The sequence below is a fragment of the Pteropus alecto genome, unplaced genomic scaffold (assembly GCF_000325575.1).
Source record: "Pteropus alecto unplaced genomic scaffold, ASM32557v1 scaffold50, whole genome shotgun sequence".
Classification (NCBI taxonomy): Eukaryota; Metazoa; Chordata; class Mammalia; order Chiroptera; family Pteropodidae; genus Pteropus; species Pteropus alecto.
The window spans coordinates 5748323-5764651 of NW_006431918.1; the positions used below are offsets into that span (position 1 = coordinate 5748323).

The window sequence follows — 16329 nt, forward strand, 5'->3', positions numbered from 1 at the left end:
GGAGTGCGTGGCATGCGCGCGGGGGGGCCGGGTGGGGTAGGGGAGGCAGGCAGCAATGGACAATGAAGACGAATCCGGCTGAGAACAGGCTTGCAGTGGAGGCAGCAGACAGCACAGAGGGGAGAAAGGAAACCAGAGAACCAAAGCAACAGACTTGTCAAGAAATGAAAGGAAGAATAAAGGGACAGTCTGGCTCTTTGCTCGCCAGTAAATAGGGTGGCACATGTGGGGAGGCAGGACTAACCAAGAAACTGAAGGAGTCCGGGTAGAGCGACAGTTAAGACGACTCTCTGAGACCAAACCGCCTGCTTTGAATCTCACTCGTGCTTACTCGCTGTGTAATCTTGGGCAAGTTACTCAGCCTCTCTTTGCCTCAGTTTCCCGAGTCTTTCTCAAAAGGCTCTTGTGAGGATTAAACTATCTGACACATAGTAAGCAGCTTTTTATAAGACTTAGCTATTACCATCATTATTGTTGAATTACTTAAACTAGCTAAGTTCTCTGACCTCCCTGATGGAATGGACAATTTAATTGATTGCTGGGTAAGGAAATAAGATTTCCTAAGCTCTAATAAAAGCAAAGGAAGAAAATCAAAGAAGTCACAGACTGACTGCACAAAGCCATTCTTAACGCAAAAGCAAATAAAAATAAGATGGAAAAGGCAAACTAAGAAAACATGTGACACTATTTGATAGACAAAGAATTAATTCCTTTACTTATGTTCTTACAGAAAAAAAACAACACTAACATTCAATAGAAAAGTGGGCAAAAAGGACATGAAATACAAATTCACAAAAGAAATATAAAAAGCCAAAAAAATGAAGCGTTCATCCAAAATATTTAATAATAACGTATGTTTTTAGTAATGATAAATTTAGACGAGCCTGTATCTCATCTTTCCAGTTTGGTTTAAAAAACCTCAAGTATGTTTACATTGCATGTTTATGCCCTCGAACACTAGGAAAGGGCCGGGGAGGCGGTACTGTGAACAGTGTCTGCCTCTGAGCAGCAGGAGTGAAACCGGATTAGACATTTACTTCTTCATTTATTAAAAAAAAAAAAAAATTTAAAAATTTTTCAGTGGTAGGATTTTGGATGGATGATTTCTTACTTGCGTGTTTCAGAATTTTACAAAAAAAAAAAAAAAAATGAAATGAAGGAAAATGCTCCCCTTCCCCTACTAAGAGATGAAAAGTGAAATGAAAAACAAAACATAATTGTTCACCTCTCACACTGACCAAGATTTTGCCAGAGTGAAACCAGCGTCCTCATACACCATGCATGGGAACATAAATTACTACCCCCTTTCCGGAAAACAGTCTGGGGGTACACATGAAGGTCCTTAAACAGCTGATACCCTTGCATTTTATTTCTAGAAATCTAGAAGAACATATCAGGTCCATAGGCAAGACGTCAAGACAAAACAGTTCATCACAGTGTTATTTATGAAGATAAAAAGTTGCAAACAACTGTAATGTCCAACTGCAGGGGAATGGCTTAGATTAGGGCATCGTTAAATGATGGAATGCTGTGTGACCACTGAAAATAAAGTTCCCCATCCATTCCAACATAAGGAAATTTAGAATTACAACATTATGACAAAGCTACATACATACAGTGAATCGTCACTGAGTTTTTAAAAATTTGCATACAAAAGGAGAATATAGAAAAAGGTGAAAAGTGGTTCGTTTTGGATAGATCTTTTCCCTTTGTATACTTCTATAATAATTATGAGTGCCTTTTCTAAGGGAAAAAAAAAATCGGCTTAAAAGAAAATAAACAGCTAAGGCTAGGGTCAAAATCTGGTTTGTGGCTCCCAAACCTGGGCTTCAACCTTCTTTGCCAATAAATCTAGAGGAATGTTCCCCACACACTATACAGATTTATATAATTTTCTAAGCTGCAAAATTAGGCCCTAAGAATGTACTGAAAAAAACAAACACTGAGCAATGCACTTGGGAATGTGTTTACTGAGAATGATTTTCTCCAAAGGAACAATGAAATGGAAGGTACCCACAAGCACAGGGTTTTAAAAGAGAGTCACAGAGCCTGCGAAGAAATGACAGGTGACAGCCGCCCAAGCTGCACCATAAAATCCACCTTGGTTGACTAGGCGTACAGCCTTGAACCATGAAGCACAGCCTGAGTCCTCCAAACCCTTAGATCGCTGCATCCTCACTGCGAGCTAGCTGCCAGCACTAGGGGCAGACGTCTGTCCTGTACGAGGTCACAGACCAGAAAAGGAAGGAGGAACATACACAATGACTGGGACCCAGCGCAAGACATGCATGAGCTCCAAGGAGAGGGATAAGAGACAAAAGACAAATAACTTGAATAAATTAAGAAAACAGCCTTGTCCAAGGGCACACGTGTACAGCACTAGCTAGTCAGGGACCGGAGCTGAGGGCTGAGTTTGAGATGGGAGAATGGTGCCACCAACAGCACCACACGGCACCGTTCCTCTGGGCCACCTCTTCCTGTGGCCCGCAGACAGAGGGGACTCAGAATGCCTAGTTCCATCGCCCCTCCCAGCACACAAGACTGCAGGGCTGTCAAGTCAGCACATCTCAGCATGGGGTTCTACTTCTTCGCTGGGCCACGCCAGAGTCTCTGAAGCCCATTCCTAACGGCATCCATCCCGCCCAGCCCCAATTCAACCACTGCTTCCGCTCCCGCAAGTACTGGCCGTCTGGCCCCGCCTTCTGTGCATCTGCTGTACCTGCACCCTCAAGACATCTGCAACTTCGACACCCCCACGGTTCAGACTCAGGCCCTGGGTCTTCTCTCTACACGAACCTCAGAGAGCTCAGGGTCACCCCTGAGTTCTAATGTTCATGGAGACAACTCCCAAATCACAAGCTCCCGCCTGACTTGCTGTGGAAGCTCTGGCTCCTTACCTCCGTCTTCTACAGTCCACATCAAAAAGTCCCGCCGTCCCTTCTATCAGTTATGATCAGTCATACCTGTCATGTCCTTGTCGCTTATACTCATCAGCACTTAGTAAGTGCTGCTATTCTAAGAACTTATATTAACTCATTTAATCCTTACAACCCTATGAAGTAGGTATGCTATTTTACGTTAATATTTTTATATTATTTTTCTGATGAGGAAACTGGAATGTTAAGTAACTTGCCGAATGTCATCGAGCAAATAAGTCAAGAGCTGGATTATCTCGAATCCTTTCCTTCAGGTCAACAATTCAATTTTCAGCCACTGAATATGTAGTGTAGTGTCTTTATTTATTTACTTAGCTTTATAATACCTCTTATATACCAGTATATTAATTCGCCTTTAAAAGCTTATTTTATTGAATATATTATATAATGCGAAGTACTCTCAGAGTTTCCTTCAAGTCTCTGGATATGTTTTCAAGGTTGGGATCTTTATCTGTCTTCTATGTTCTACTCCGTTCCTTCGTTTTTACTGCAACATGTTTGCATCGTTGAAATGCTATTTTTTTCACTGTGCTTGTGGTAATACACAGATAGCTCTGTTCTGATGTCAAGTAGGTAAATTCTCCCAAATACCTTCCCCACCTGTCCATTTTCCTAGGTTCTGCTTTCTAAAGTCTTTTCAGTAGTGGTAGTCTAATATCTCTAATGACCATACATACAAACTCTGTTTTCTCTTTGGGGATTCTGTTGTACCAGGGCTGATGTACTCAAGGTATAAAGGCCGCCCTCGCCTATGGATTCTGGCTTATGCCTCTAACTCTGCAAGATTATGCTCTAAAAACAGATGCTGGGTAACGATCAGAGAGATCTGTGCTCTGGTCCTCTTCCACCATCTTACCCAGGAGCTATTTCCATTTGCCTAAGAACAGCTTCTCTTGAGAGTAAAAGCTATCTGACATCACTAAAAATTATTTTAGTCTCTCCTATATAAGGAGAAAATAAATAAAACTTTCCGAACACATCAAACTCACCAATAGTCAATGTGGATCCAAATGCACGACTGCTCTCTTTCAAAAGTATGAAATATACATGGACAGTTATTACACAGATATTGGCACGCTAAGCCCCCCAAATGGGTTTTGTTCTTTCCAACAGGCAAGAAAAAAGGGAGTACAGACCTCGACAGAAGGTATGTCCTGCTTCTCAGAACATATGTCTTCTTTAGATGCTCTGTGAATCTTCTTTTCTGAAGAAGACTTTGTGTCAACCTTTTTCAAATTTTCACAATTGTCTACTTCATTCTTGACAGGCACTTGCTGGTTATTCCCTTGAATAAATAAAAATCGTTCAATTTCTAGCTAAGTATTTCCATTCACATTCCCTATAGTTAAGTCTCTTTTCTACACCAAACAATCTCATTTGATTTCATGAGATTTAGACTTAAAGATTGGTTTTGACATCCACAATGCTCTAGAAATTTATTTTGTTTACAGGTGAAAATGCACTTATATTGAGAGTTCTAAAAACAGTCTTTAAAAGAGGTCAAGAAAAAAGGCGGGCACGCCGGTATTCACAGTGACCATATTCATAAAAGCCGAAAGGCAGAAACAACCCAAAGGCCAACAGACACGTGCACTGATGAACAAAACGTAGTAAACACACAATGGAATCCATTCAGCCTTAAAAATAAATTATTCTTGCACAATACTGTGAATATATGCAACACTACTAAATTGTACATTCGAAAATGATTAAAGTGGGGGAAAAAGAATGTATTTCTGACACATGCACCAACACGGACAGACCTTAAAGACAGTATGCTGAGCTAAGCCAGACACAAAAAGACAAATATTGTATGATTCTACTTGTTTGAGGGACCTCGAAATTTCACAGAGATAAAAAGCAGAATGGTGGCCAGGGGCTTGGGGCGGCCCAGACGGTGACGCTTGTACAACAGTATGAATGTCCTTAAAGCCACTGAGCTTTATAATTTAAAATGGTAAATTTTATGTTATGTATATTTTACCACAATTTTCTAAAAAGTTGGAGAAGGAAGAGAAGGGTAAGGAGTTGGGGTCTGGTCATGACTCAGCCAATGGTGGACGCCCACCTGCCCGGGCAGCAGGGCCTGCATGCTGAAAAATGAGCAATAAGTGAATCACACAGCAAAGGGTGGTGTTGGCAGGAACCTCATCTGAAAACATGACTTTTCCATTTTTCTTTCGCATGATTTTATTCATAAGTGTACTTCTTCTTCTATCACTTACTTCAAATAAAGTCAAATCAACTACAACAACTGGCCTCGGTGTTCTAATACAAAACGAAGTATTTCCATACTTTCTCTTTTTTTCTTTATCTGAGATTCCCTGATACCTTGGTAATCTGAGAAAGAGATAGCTGACCACCATGCAAATATTTCACAGCAAGGCAAGCTGCAGGCTCTGGTGAGATGAATGAATGCCTGACCAGCCGTCAGCAGAGGCTCCAGTCTGGCCCTGCAGTCGATCCCCTCTGATTCTGCAATTCTGAAGCTACAAATTAAACTCACTCAGAGCAAGAGACCTACATTTTTAAAGCAACACATATAAAGTAAGCATATTTTTGTTAACAGAAGATTATATAAATATTACATAACTATCAAAATGTGGAGGAAGAGTGAATTCTTCTACAACGCCAACGAGGTGTTAAAACATCCACAGAGGAAGCTAATGTATCCAGTACTCTGAAGGAGTAAAGGAAAAAGCCAAAAGCGAGGGAGACAGGTCTGGGACAGAAAAAGAAATCATAAACAAAGACACTGCTTTGAAGTCTGGGTGCCTTGAGTATGAAACAGAATACAGATATTCCCCTCAAAAAATGTACCATTACTTTCCTAGAGTCTTAATGACAAAGTACATTTCCTTAAGTTTCCTGCAGGCCAAGAACAGTTCTAAAAGTAGTAGCCATCAAAGTTTCTTACAAAGGATCAAAATTTAATACCCAACACTAATCTATCCTGCAAGAGTGGTAAAGCAGAAAATGAGTAATGTCTTCTGTGGGGCCAACAACAAACAATCGAATGAATCCTAAAAACAAGTTCTTCATTAAATCTTTGAAGAATTCTAACATGACAATATTCAAGAACTTAGAAATACCATGAGTCTATATTTCATTTTAAAAAATAGAGCCAACCGTGTCATTTCATCCAGCATGCTTGCTCACAGTATGAAATGGACTTTTTTACGTTTATTTCAGAGGCCACAAAGATAAAAAACAAAGAACAAAGAACAAGTGAACTAACCAGAACAACCACTTAAAGTCTGACTATATCAAATCTAATCATATGGTCTATTTTGAGTAAACCACTAAAACTTCAAGTTATTAGTATCTGTAAGTAAATGAGACTATTTTTTAAAAATTTCTGCAAATATTGCTGTTTCAGAAATTTTGGAGGCATCTATCCAATTCAGCAGAAACTTTCATACACTGTTAATTTCAAGGATTAGGGTATTATTACACTTAAACATTTATTATCTTTTACATTATTATAAGCAGAAAGCAATAAAATAATTTGCTAACTCTTCTTCTTCCGTGGTGATGAGGCCAGCAGCAGTTTGCAATTAGCCTGAATTCTAAATCTGTGTTATTCTGATCATACAATTAAAAAATATTAGTTATAAACATTTGAAAGGAGACATATTTCAAAAGATCATTTACATTACACACACAAAGCCCCGCTCTGGTTGAATGATCAACAGACTCTGGAACATGTAACACATGTTTGGAAAATGTGGCTGCTTCACAGTTGTTTGACAGGTTGATGCACAAAACAAGTGTGTGAAAACAGAGCCCTGAAGAATCTGTCAACAGACTTCACTTCAATCAAGAATTTTAACTGATGATTTACCACAGGCCCCTCAGGAGAGGCAGGAGGAAAGGATCGGAATGGATGACATACGGTCTCTGCTGTTCAGAAAATACCATTTCTCAACAACAAGGAGCGTGTAGCTAGAGACGCTAATATACACTTTAGAACACTTTTCGCACAATGTCACACTCTGGGGGGAAAAATAAAAAAGCCTCCAAAAAGGAGAAGGCACAATTCTTCAGGGGCCTCAAGGAGTTCTGGGAAGTTAAGAAAGTGACTTCAGGTACTCGGAGGGGACAGTCCACCAAGGCACTCTTAGCACTAGGTTTGCTTCTAGAACATTCGTGCACTTCGGGAGACAGGCCTAGAACGGGACAAACACACCCACTGGTTTCCACTGAGGGAGCGCAACATCCCCAGCAGGGGCCCCGACCATCAGGTGGGCTCAGATCAGCTGGCAAGATTGAAGTTGTTTTTCTTCGGATTCCAGAAAAAAATCTCAAGATGGAGACAACACGCTTTTCACAAAAGAAAATGTTTTTCAAAAAAGAACTGATGCTCAATGTTAGAAGTGAAAACATAGAAATTTCTTAAATATAAGGTTTTCTCATCCTTGACCATTCTTTATACATCATGGATTGATTTGATTCTCTGCTGATTATATGCCTGCTCGCCATCTGCCAGTTTGTTACGATGTTTTCCTTTAAAATTTGACAGAACCCAAAACCTTTAATATTACTAAAAGACACCAAATTCTACCTTCGAACTACAATTTATTTCCCTTAAATTCCCCAGGCCTTTCCTATTTTTAAAATTTTCGATTCTTTAAAATGTTTAAATTGTAAATCAATAGCAGGCCATTTGTGTACTCTGATATCTTCCTAGAATAAAGACATGAACAGAAGACAGAACAGTACACATCGTTAATGGATTCCCTGGCGAGGGACCTCCCGCTCACACACTAGCTGTGGGGAGAAATGCAGGACGGTGAGGCAGCGCCTTCGAATTCGCCGAGATGAGCAGGGTGGAGAGCCAAAGTTCTTTCCTCCACTCTTATTTGATCTGATCGGCAATCACCCCGGTACCCCTGAACGTGCTGCTGATTCAGCCAGAAAAATAAAAGTAAAAAAAACCCCAAACTTCTCGTAGCTGGAGATTTGTTTCCATTCAAAACATTATGAACATACCAGTCCCCTGCATAGGCAAGAAAGATTCTGCGCAGGTTTGCCATCCGCAATGATATGAGCAGACCCTATGTGTACGGACTCCCACATTAAACTTACTCTCACCTGCTGAAATGTTACTACACTACACAGTCATCTAGGCTCAACTACAGGCGTTAACTATCACTTGTTGGACAGGAGGATCTTGAAGCATAAATTCGGATCCTTCCTCTGACCTGCTCTGGCACCACAATGCTGGTCTGCACCTCTACATTTCAACCACCCCTCAAAGAACTGTGCTGCAGCAGAAGACCCCTTCCATCTATCTGTCCTCAATGCCACAGCCACTGCAATTCGCCGGCACATTTATCTAGACATGTGACAGACACAACAGACCACAGAAGCAGCACATCTGCAGGGACAACGCCCACAAACGACTAGGATTTCAAGTTTGGGTAAAGTCAGCCCATGTCAAATACTGTGCTCAGGCCTAAATGACATACAAAAGAAGAGAAAAGCCCAGCCAAATTTGGCCCATAATTTCACCTTTCACAAGAGTTCTGCAGTCTGGGCCCCAGCAAGTGTCTGGGAGAGAAATGGAGCACTAGGCACCCGCCCGCCCCACCACGAAACACCCTCCGATGAGATATGGTATGACTTCACTTAAAGATCTGGTTGACTGCACTGTCCAGAGGGTGAGCTGACACGCCAGGTGGCGAGGACACAGGGGACAGTGCTGACCCCGCAATCAGGAATCCACTTCAAGCATGAGCACTGCTGTCCGGGAAACGGCACAAAAAGGTTGGAACGAGGTGCACCCAGAACACAGATGCCCAAATCATGTTCCAACCGCAGGAGTCCAGCTTTCTTTTAAATTCGAGACATCCTTCTATGGAACACTTAAAATTCGGTCTGGGTTTTTGACCAAATGCTTAAAGCTCATCATTAGAATTAGTCAATCCATAAAATTTCTGTACTTTCTCTACAATATCAAGGAGTGAAAAAATATTAAGTTATTTATAGTTAGATGTTTCAAATAAGATCAATGTTAACTGATTATTTCCAGATTAAAAAGTGGCAAACATCTGACTTACCAGGTACAGAAATGTGCATATTAAAATGAACCAGAAAAATACACACAAGCTCTTATGCCATTGGCCAAAGGGATCCATTAAAGCTTAATGAAAATTTTACATGTAGGGAGTCTTCCTAGTCTAGTTTGCTTACATTTTCATTAACTCTATTTACTATAAGAGAACATTCGTCTTCTTTTAACCGAGGGATGCAATTAGAAAAGAACCGGGGCCGAGGAACATGAGATGGTGGCAGCTGTTAAATGCAGAAAGTTGTTAAGTTTTTTCCACTCAGAAACATTTTATGGGCTGATAAAGTTTTGCAAATAGTCTGAAAAGTCAAGATAAAAAAATAATTAGGAAAACGTGACCCTATCCTCCCTAAAACCAAATATGATATTCGCATCCCTCTAAACATATGTACGAAAAAGTTAACTTCTTAACGAAGATAGTCTAAAGACTTGGTGCCTTGTCCTAAACTTTTGGCCTTACGAATCGTTTTTCAACATTTACACCTTTGCTAAAACTCTGCACACGAACTGAAAATTCACAGTTAAAACTAAAGTCACAGGTGAGAACGAATTCCATTTAAAACAGACCTGAGACAAACAGGAGAGAGGAATCATCAAAAAGAATAAAAAGATTACCATTATTTTTCCTGGAAATTGCTGCCAAGTCTGACTGGTACTGAGGTGAATTTCTTGGCAAATGATTTTCAGGTAGTTTCTTAGAGGTCTTCAGAGGACCAAGCTCTCGTTCCTTGAGCTCAGCTATGTTTTCTGAAATTTTAATGTCCGTTTCCTTAGGAAACATACATGTCTGTACTCCCTCCTTCACGTGACATTCTGAAGAAGTATTATTGACAACAACTGTGTTTTTCAGTGTGTTTTCCTCTTTATTCAGTAAGTTTTTGGGAAGGGTTAAATTCTTTTGCAGGTGGACATTCATGCCACTTGCGTATTTGAGGTTTATCCAGTTCTCACCCATAACATCAGCGCACACGCCCTCTTTAGGGGCAGACGGGGGGCTGCCTGGGGTTGAAGTCTGTTTCTCCTCAGGATTAGTGTTGGCACTGCTGGCAACAGATGTGCTGGGTTTGTGTTTGCTGTAATAGACTGAGCACTTGTGCTTCTTCTGAGAATGACCGTAGGTAGCCGGGCTCCTCTTTGCAGCATTCTGCATCCGGCTTTGCGGGGCGTTCACCGGAAGGCAGCTTTTCCCTCTGCCTTTATCAGAGGGGCCATAGGTATCGAGAAAGTTCTTGCAGTTGCTTCTGAATTCAAGAAGGAAAACATTTAACATCAAGCCACACCGAACACGACTCTACCTCTCTGTTTCTAAACCCATGAGAAAGAGACAGCAATTGGTACTGTGTCTATTAAGGAGTTCCACTTTTCCTTCCTCTGAAACTCCGTGAGTTTAATAAACTAAGCCCTTACAAGAAGTCTATCTTAAAACGAAAGAGGTTTTGGCTGTCACATAATGACCTGAAGAAAATTTTACAAAAACAAATTTGAAATCAAAGTTTATATTACCTTAAAATGAAATCAGAAACACGTACTAGCAAAGGTGAGAACCCACATACACAGCACGAGGATTCTTACTTATGAGAATGGGAGCTGATGACGTCCATCGGACTGCTGTTTTGCTGTGAAGAGGAGCTAGCGTTTTGCCTCTGTCTTGTTTTCATGAACTCCATAAGAATGTACTGTGCTTGTTGGAAGGCTATTAAAATCACACCCAACAGGGACAAACTAAGAAGGGAAGCAATGAGGTTCATTACTGCATGGCTGTGACAGGCATTAAAAACATTAGCTTTATTACAGAGGAGCAGTGAAGGCTGATGGGTAACAACTAAGGATATGGTATTAAAATTCCCCAAGATGTAGGACATCATAATTTCTGATGTTTCTTAAAGGTCAAAAAACCCAAGTTTCTAAAAATGTGTATATTTCTAAGTCTGACATTTCTATTTTTGAAGATGCCACCAGGATAAAAAACACTCTAAACGGGTCATTCTACTCTTCTAATCTCAAATTGCCACAGCCACTGAGCTAAGAGTAACAGCTATACCCTTCACCTTGACTGCCAATGAACATGCATGGTGTGCAGTTGTCTTTTATACTTCTAGGTCCTATGAATCTCTTACAATTTGTTTACTATTATCTTAAAGCTTACCCGTTACCACTTTCTTTACTTCATGCATGTCAGGGTTCTCAAAGCAATATAAATTCCACTCGATTCATATGCTTTGATTATACCCAGGCAATATACATATTCATGCAACTCGCCCAGAGGGCTTCTCTACTTAGTGAGAACACTGGAGAAGGTGGTAGTTTACCTGACAAAGAAGACCGTAAGCCTCCAAAACGACTCCTCCCAGCTGGGTCCGGGAACCACATCCGCACACAAAGGCAACAGGTGATGAGGGAGGGTCACATTGAGAGTGAAGCGAAACTCTAGGTCTGCTGCAGTGACGAGAGTTAGCTCACGAATGACCCAGGACGAGGTAAAGTCTGGAGTAAACCTGATAACGAGAGATTCATCTTCGTGAACTTTAATGTCTTAATTTTAGGCACGAAACATAATAATCATAATGGCAGCAAAATTTCCTACTTGCACAAGATAAATACTTATATAAAAGCAACTTAAGATGTCTTACCAATGAAAAAAGGATTTTCCTCCCGCCTGACTATAAAATGTATCGCAAAACTTAAATGAGGTTAAAGCTCTGTGCTTACACAATGCTGATATCCCGTGATGTGTTTGGGTCCAGGGAAAACTGACGACAATCTAGCACTTCGAATCCATAACCTTGGCAATTATACCCATTAATTTTCAGAGACGTCACAGTTATAGGAAGTGGTCCAATATTCTCAACTTTAAAGTTCTTCGTAATAGATAAAATTTGCTTGCTGTCTTTCAGTTCTAGTGAGGATGAAAGGTGATATTTAGTATATACAAACTGCAAAATTGATTTAAAATAAATATTGAAACAACATGTATTGAATCAACAAATCGTGATACACGTTACTAAAATGTAAAAAAAAATAATAATAATTCAATATAAGCTCCAAGTATGATTTCTACCTAATGTCTTGAACAGTTACAGATTCTGTTATACTATGAGAATAAAAATAATTAGTTGAGATTTTTCTTAAGTTAATTGACCTGCCAAAGTAATCAAAAACTCTTCTCTGTTCTTTTATTAAAGGTTAAGGTTAAAAGTTTATTCTTCTCAGAGGCCAAACTGTTTGGATTTACCATTAGCCACCACGCATGCTTCGTCTCCGAGATCCTCACTCACACTGAACAGAATAAGAGGGTGTATGTGTGCTTCTGTGAAAATCCATCACAGCGACTAGCAACACAGTTCAAAAGCATCTTCTTACAGAACGCTTTTGCTCTTGGCTTTAGCGCCAAGCCTGCCCTGTCAGAGTGCCACGAACACAAACTCACGTCGGCGGCAGTCCATCAGCGTGGACTCGGGCACCTTAAATCGCAGCGAACCTCCCGCTCCAGGAAGTCTTCCGCCCACTTTCAGTAACTCTCTGGCCCCAAACCCTTCCACACCAATCATGTCGACGACAGTCAAGTTATTCCTGTAGTGAAAGGAGAGGCAAATAAAAAGGCATCGTCATAGAGTCACGAAATAAGGTGCACTTGAACCTAAATATTACTAGTTAGCGAAAACAGTTTTAAAGTTTTGGGGATAAAAAATGAAATCTATGTAAGTAGTGTGGCATCTCCTGCCACTTCTTGGAATAAAGGTGCGTCCATGGAAAGTGGAAGCTACCCAGCTCAGAAGAGTCAAGGCAAGCTGTCAATGGCCAGTAGGAGTGAATGGTCATGATCGCTCTTCAATCTCAGCCCCAGAATGTAAACTCACATGTTTCTAATAACCAGACCCCCGGGCGGTGATCCAACCTCTGAGAAAAAGTACCGAAGAAATAAATGGGGGGCCACAGAGAAACACTAACAAATATAGACAAATTGATAAAAAACTGTTTACACAGTGAACTAAGGGGTTTTCACAGAAATTGTGACTGTAAGAAATTCTGCCTTAGGAATAATTCTAGCAGTAAAATCCTCTTGTTTCTTCTGAAACAAAGATTTAAAATATCCCATAAATAACACATATCTACTCAAGTTCTTACTAGTCAAACAGTAATTCAGACTAGCTTTTGCCTTTTCATTAACTGAAATCACAATTCCTGAGACAAAAAAGTTAAGTGGAAATGATGTTTAATGACGCAGACTGGACTGAAAGCCACTCATTAATGTAAATACTACAGAAGCAGAGAAAGAACTCATTTCTATTTATGCAAATACACAGATATCTTCACATCTTTATCTGAATGATTAAAAACCGTTCACTTAACCATTTAAAAGCCTTTAAGTGATGTTAGATGATTCAGACCGTTTACAGAATAATATTGTCTATCAAGACAGAAACCACCAAAAATAAATTAACTACTCTTAAAATTTAGACTTTCTTTTTGAGTCTGGGACATTTTAACCTGGGATGAAGTAAAGTTTACATCTACATCGCCTACAATCTTAGTTCTTCAAGAGAGAATAGATTTAAAATAAAAACACATCGTCAACAGAGCATTAGGAGTCTTAGTTAAAATGCTTACTAGAACAAACTCTTTTTAGAACTTTTAATACATTTTCCTTTTAGTAGCATTCACTTGCAGAACAAATTGATATGATATAATAAAGAAAGTCCAGAATAAGTCACTGTCAACTGATCTGACAGTAGAAAAGCTTAAAAAACTAAAGGATCATTTATTAAAAATTAAATTTGTGTTAGATTCTCACCAATGCAGAGCTTCAACATAGATCTGTGTTTACTGTAAATTTTTGAAAGAAGCTCTCGATAAATACTACCTAATGATGAAAAAAATTAAGAACGAAAAATATTAGGCTGCTTAATTAAGTCAGTTGGCAATAATTCTCATTTAAAAGAAAATAAAATACAAAAAGCCAATGGGCTCAATTAAGAACTTTTTCCATTGTCCTTTGGGGCGATGACAGAATTCCAGAACAAGACAGACAGACAGGAGAATCGTGTACATCCAAACATTTCAGAATGGAAATGTATACAGCAGTGCTTCAATTATTTTTCTGGGCTAAGACAGAGAAGTCAATGCGTGCACGTGTGCTTGTGTGCGTGCATTTGTGTGTATGTATTCATATGTACATATATATTCGAGTGTGTGTTCTGCCCTCTGTGACAGTAGCAGATGAGATGTCAGTGAAATGTACTGCTGCTCTTGGAGAGACAGACACACACTCCTTATTGTGCAGGGGAGGAAACTGAGGCACGGGGGGGCAGGTAAGTGTTGGGACCTCAGGTAGCCTCTCTCCTCAGCCACTGCCTCTTCCTACCAGGCGGCACAGCCTCATCACTGAAAGCCTGACTTGAGACATAAATGTCAACTCTTTAGAGATCCTGTGTTTTTGAGAGAAAAAATTCAGACAAAGGAGTCAACGAAAAGAAAAACAAACAAACAAAAAAACAGACTCCAGGGCAAGGCCACACCTACCGGATTAGGATGAGTGAGGTAACTTTTCCGTAGTCAGCTGGTGTGAAAATGACACCGACCCTTTTCATTTCCAAGGGTTGCAAATGTAAGTGGAGACTGCCAAACCTGGATTCCTCAGAATGCACGCCCTGCAAATTTAACAAGCACAATTCAACGACTCCTGTAAAGCAAGTTTCTGTCTTCATTATGTGCATTTTAGAGTATAAACATGATTGCTTTTCTTTTTATGTCCAGATCTGACCACCCCAGTCAACCTATTAAACTTATTTATCTTGAGAGTTCAAACCAATAAACATCTCCCAAGCTACAGCTGAGAAGAGACAGAGGTTGCAGGACAACACGCATGGATGCTGGAAAGATGATTTGTTTTCTGGGCTTGGATGAGTTGGGGATGAAGCCGTCTAGGCAAAGATGCTTTGCATGTAAAACATCACTTAGAAAACAGACCAAACAGCCTCTATTTGAATACTACACGAATCTGATGAAACCACCCACCCACTGCTCAGCAACACTAAATGCTCTAATATGTGTATACAGAAACCATCTTTATTATATTTAGTCTCTCCACTCAGGAGAAAGAGCTTTATTTACTCACATCTTCCTTTATTCTTTCCAAGATTTCTAACTTCTTCTGAATAAATCTTGTGGTCTAAACTTAATACTCAAGATTTCGTTATCCTTTTCCTTCTTTTCATTGTTTTTTTCTAGCTTCTTCTCACTAAAAACGATTTATTAATTCCTTAGAGCTATAATCACATTATCTGCACAATATTTTTTTTCTGTTCTTAGTTTTTAAATTTGTTTTACCCTTCAGTTATTGCTCTCATCTCTCATGCTATCTGAAAGAAGCAATAATGATGGTAGCTAATTCATTTTCATTAGAATTGTAAACGTCATAGAGAAACCTTGCTTTATACAAATGAATATTGAATAAAAAGCTGCTCAATTTTAGTATTAAAACAATAATAACGACAACAGCAGCATCATTTATTAAATGGTTCTTATATACTAGGCATTGAAATGCAAGGTATATAAAATGATGAGCATTCTATAAACCTTACTAAATCTTTGAACATTATCGTGAATGAGAAAGAGGCGGCTTAGAGAGGTTAAATAATTTGCCCAGGATCGCAGAGCTGGAACATGGAAGAGCTTGGATTCAGAATCTTGCATGTCCAATTCCACATGCTCTTCACTAAAGAAGCTACATTTCCAAAAGCGAACCAACGAAATTAAAATACAGGTCCCTTTCTTTACATGACAAAGAGTTCTAATAAGAAGCTTAAGTTACATTTTTACGTGACTCAAAGGCATGGATGCTGACTATTCTTTTGTCAATGTGATAAATTCACAACGGTAATAACTTCCTTTATCAGAGAAGATGTTTAAATTCTTGGGGAAAATCTTCAATCTTAGATGAAAAAAAATTTTTTTTCCCAATGAGTTACAATATTTGTTCAAACCTGAATAGCCTATTTCTATGTAACAGGAATTGGCATTATTGTTGGAATTTCAAATTATGTATGATGCAATGGCACTGGGGCAAACTATCTCTTAGTATTTTGGACTAATTTATCTTGAACAGCCTCGGGTGTTGGGTCGAGAGGAGATTGAGAGGGACAAAGCAGAACGGTCTCGCTAACCAAAACAAGACCAGGCTGCCCGGACCACTTACAAACAGAAAGAAACGTCTGCTGGTGATGTGCTTCCTACTGTAAAAAAAGTGTCTATGTTAAAAATCCACTTAAAAACTCGCTTTGATTAGTTTTGTCTTAACTCTTAGTTGGAGGTTATCTGTGG

General features: G+C 39.6%; 1 protein-coding gene across 1 annotated transcript in view; it reads right to left on the reverse strand.

Moving 5' to 3' along the window:
* Positions 1-16329, reverse strand: part of TMEM131L (transmembrane 131 like) — a 147362-nt gene that overhangs the window by 21109 nt on the left and 109924 nt on the right. Inside the window, exons 20-26 of the mRNA XM_015600682.2 lie at positions 14530-14657; positions 12437-12579; positions 11719-11905; positions 11319-11504; positions 10582-10731; positions 9625-10250; positions 4073-4221 (exon numbers count right to left, since the gene is read on the reverse strand). Coding sequence (XP_015456168.1) covers positions 4073-4221; positions 9625-10250; positions 10582-10731; positions 11319-11504; positions 11719-11905; positions 12437-12579; positions 14530-14657 — 1569 coding nt within the window. The remainder of the gene's footprint in view (positions 1-4072; positions 4222-9624; positions 10251-10581; positions 10732-11318; positions 11505-11718; positions 11906-12436; positions 12580-14529; positions 14658-16329) is intronic.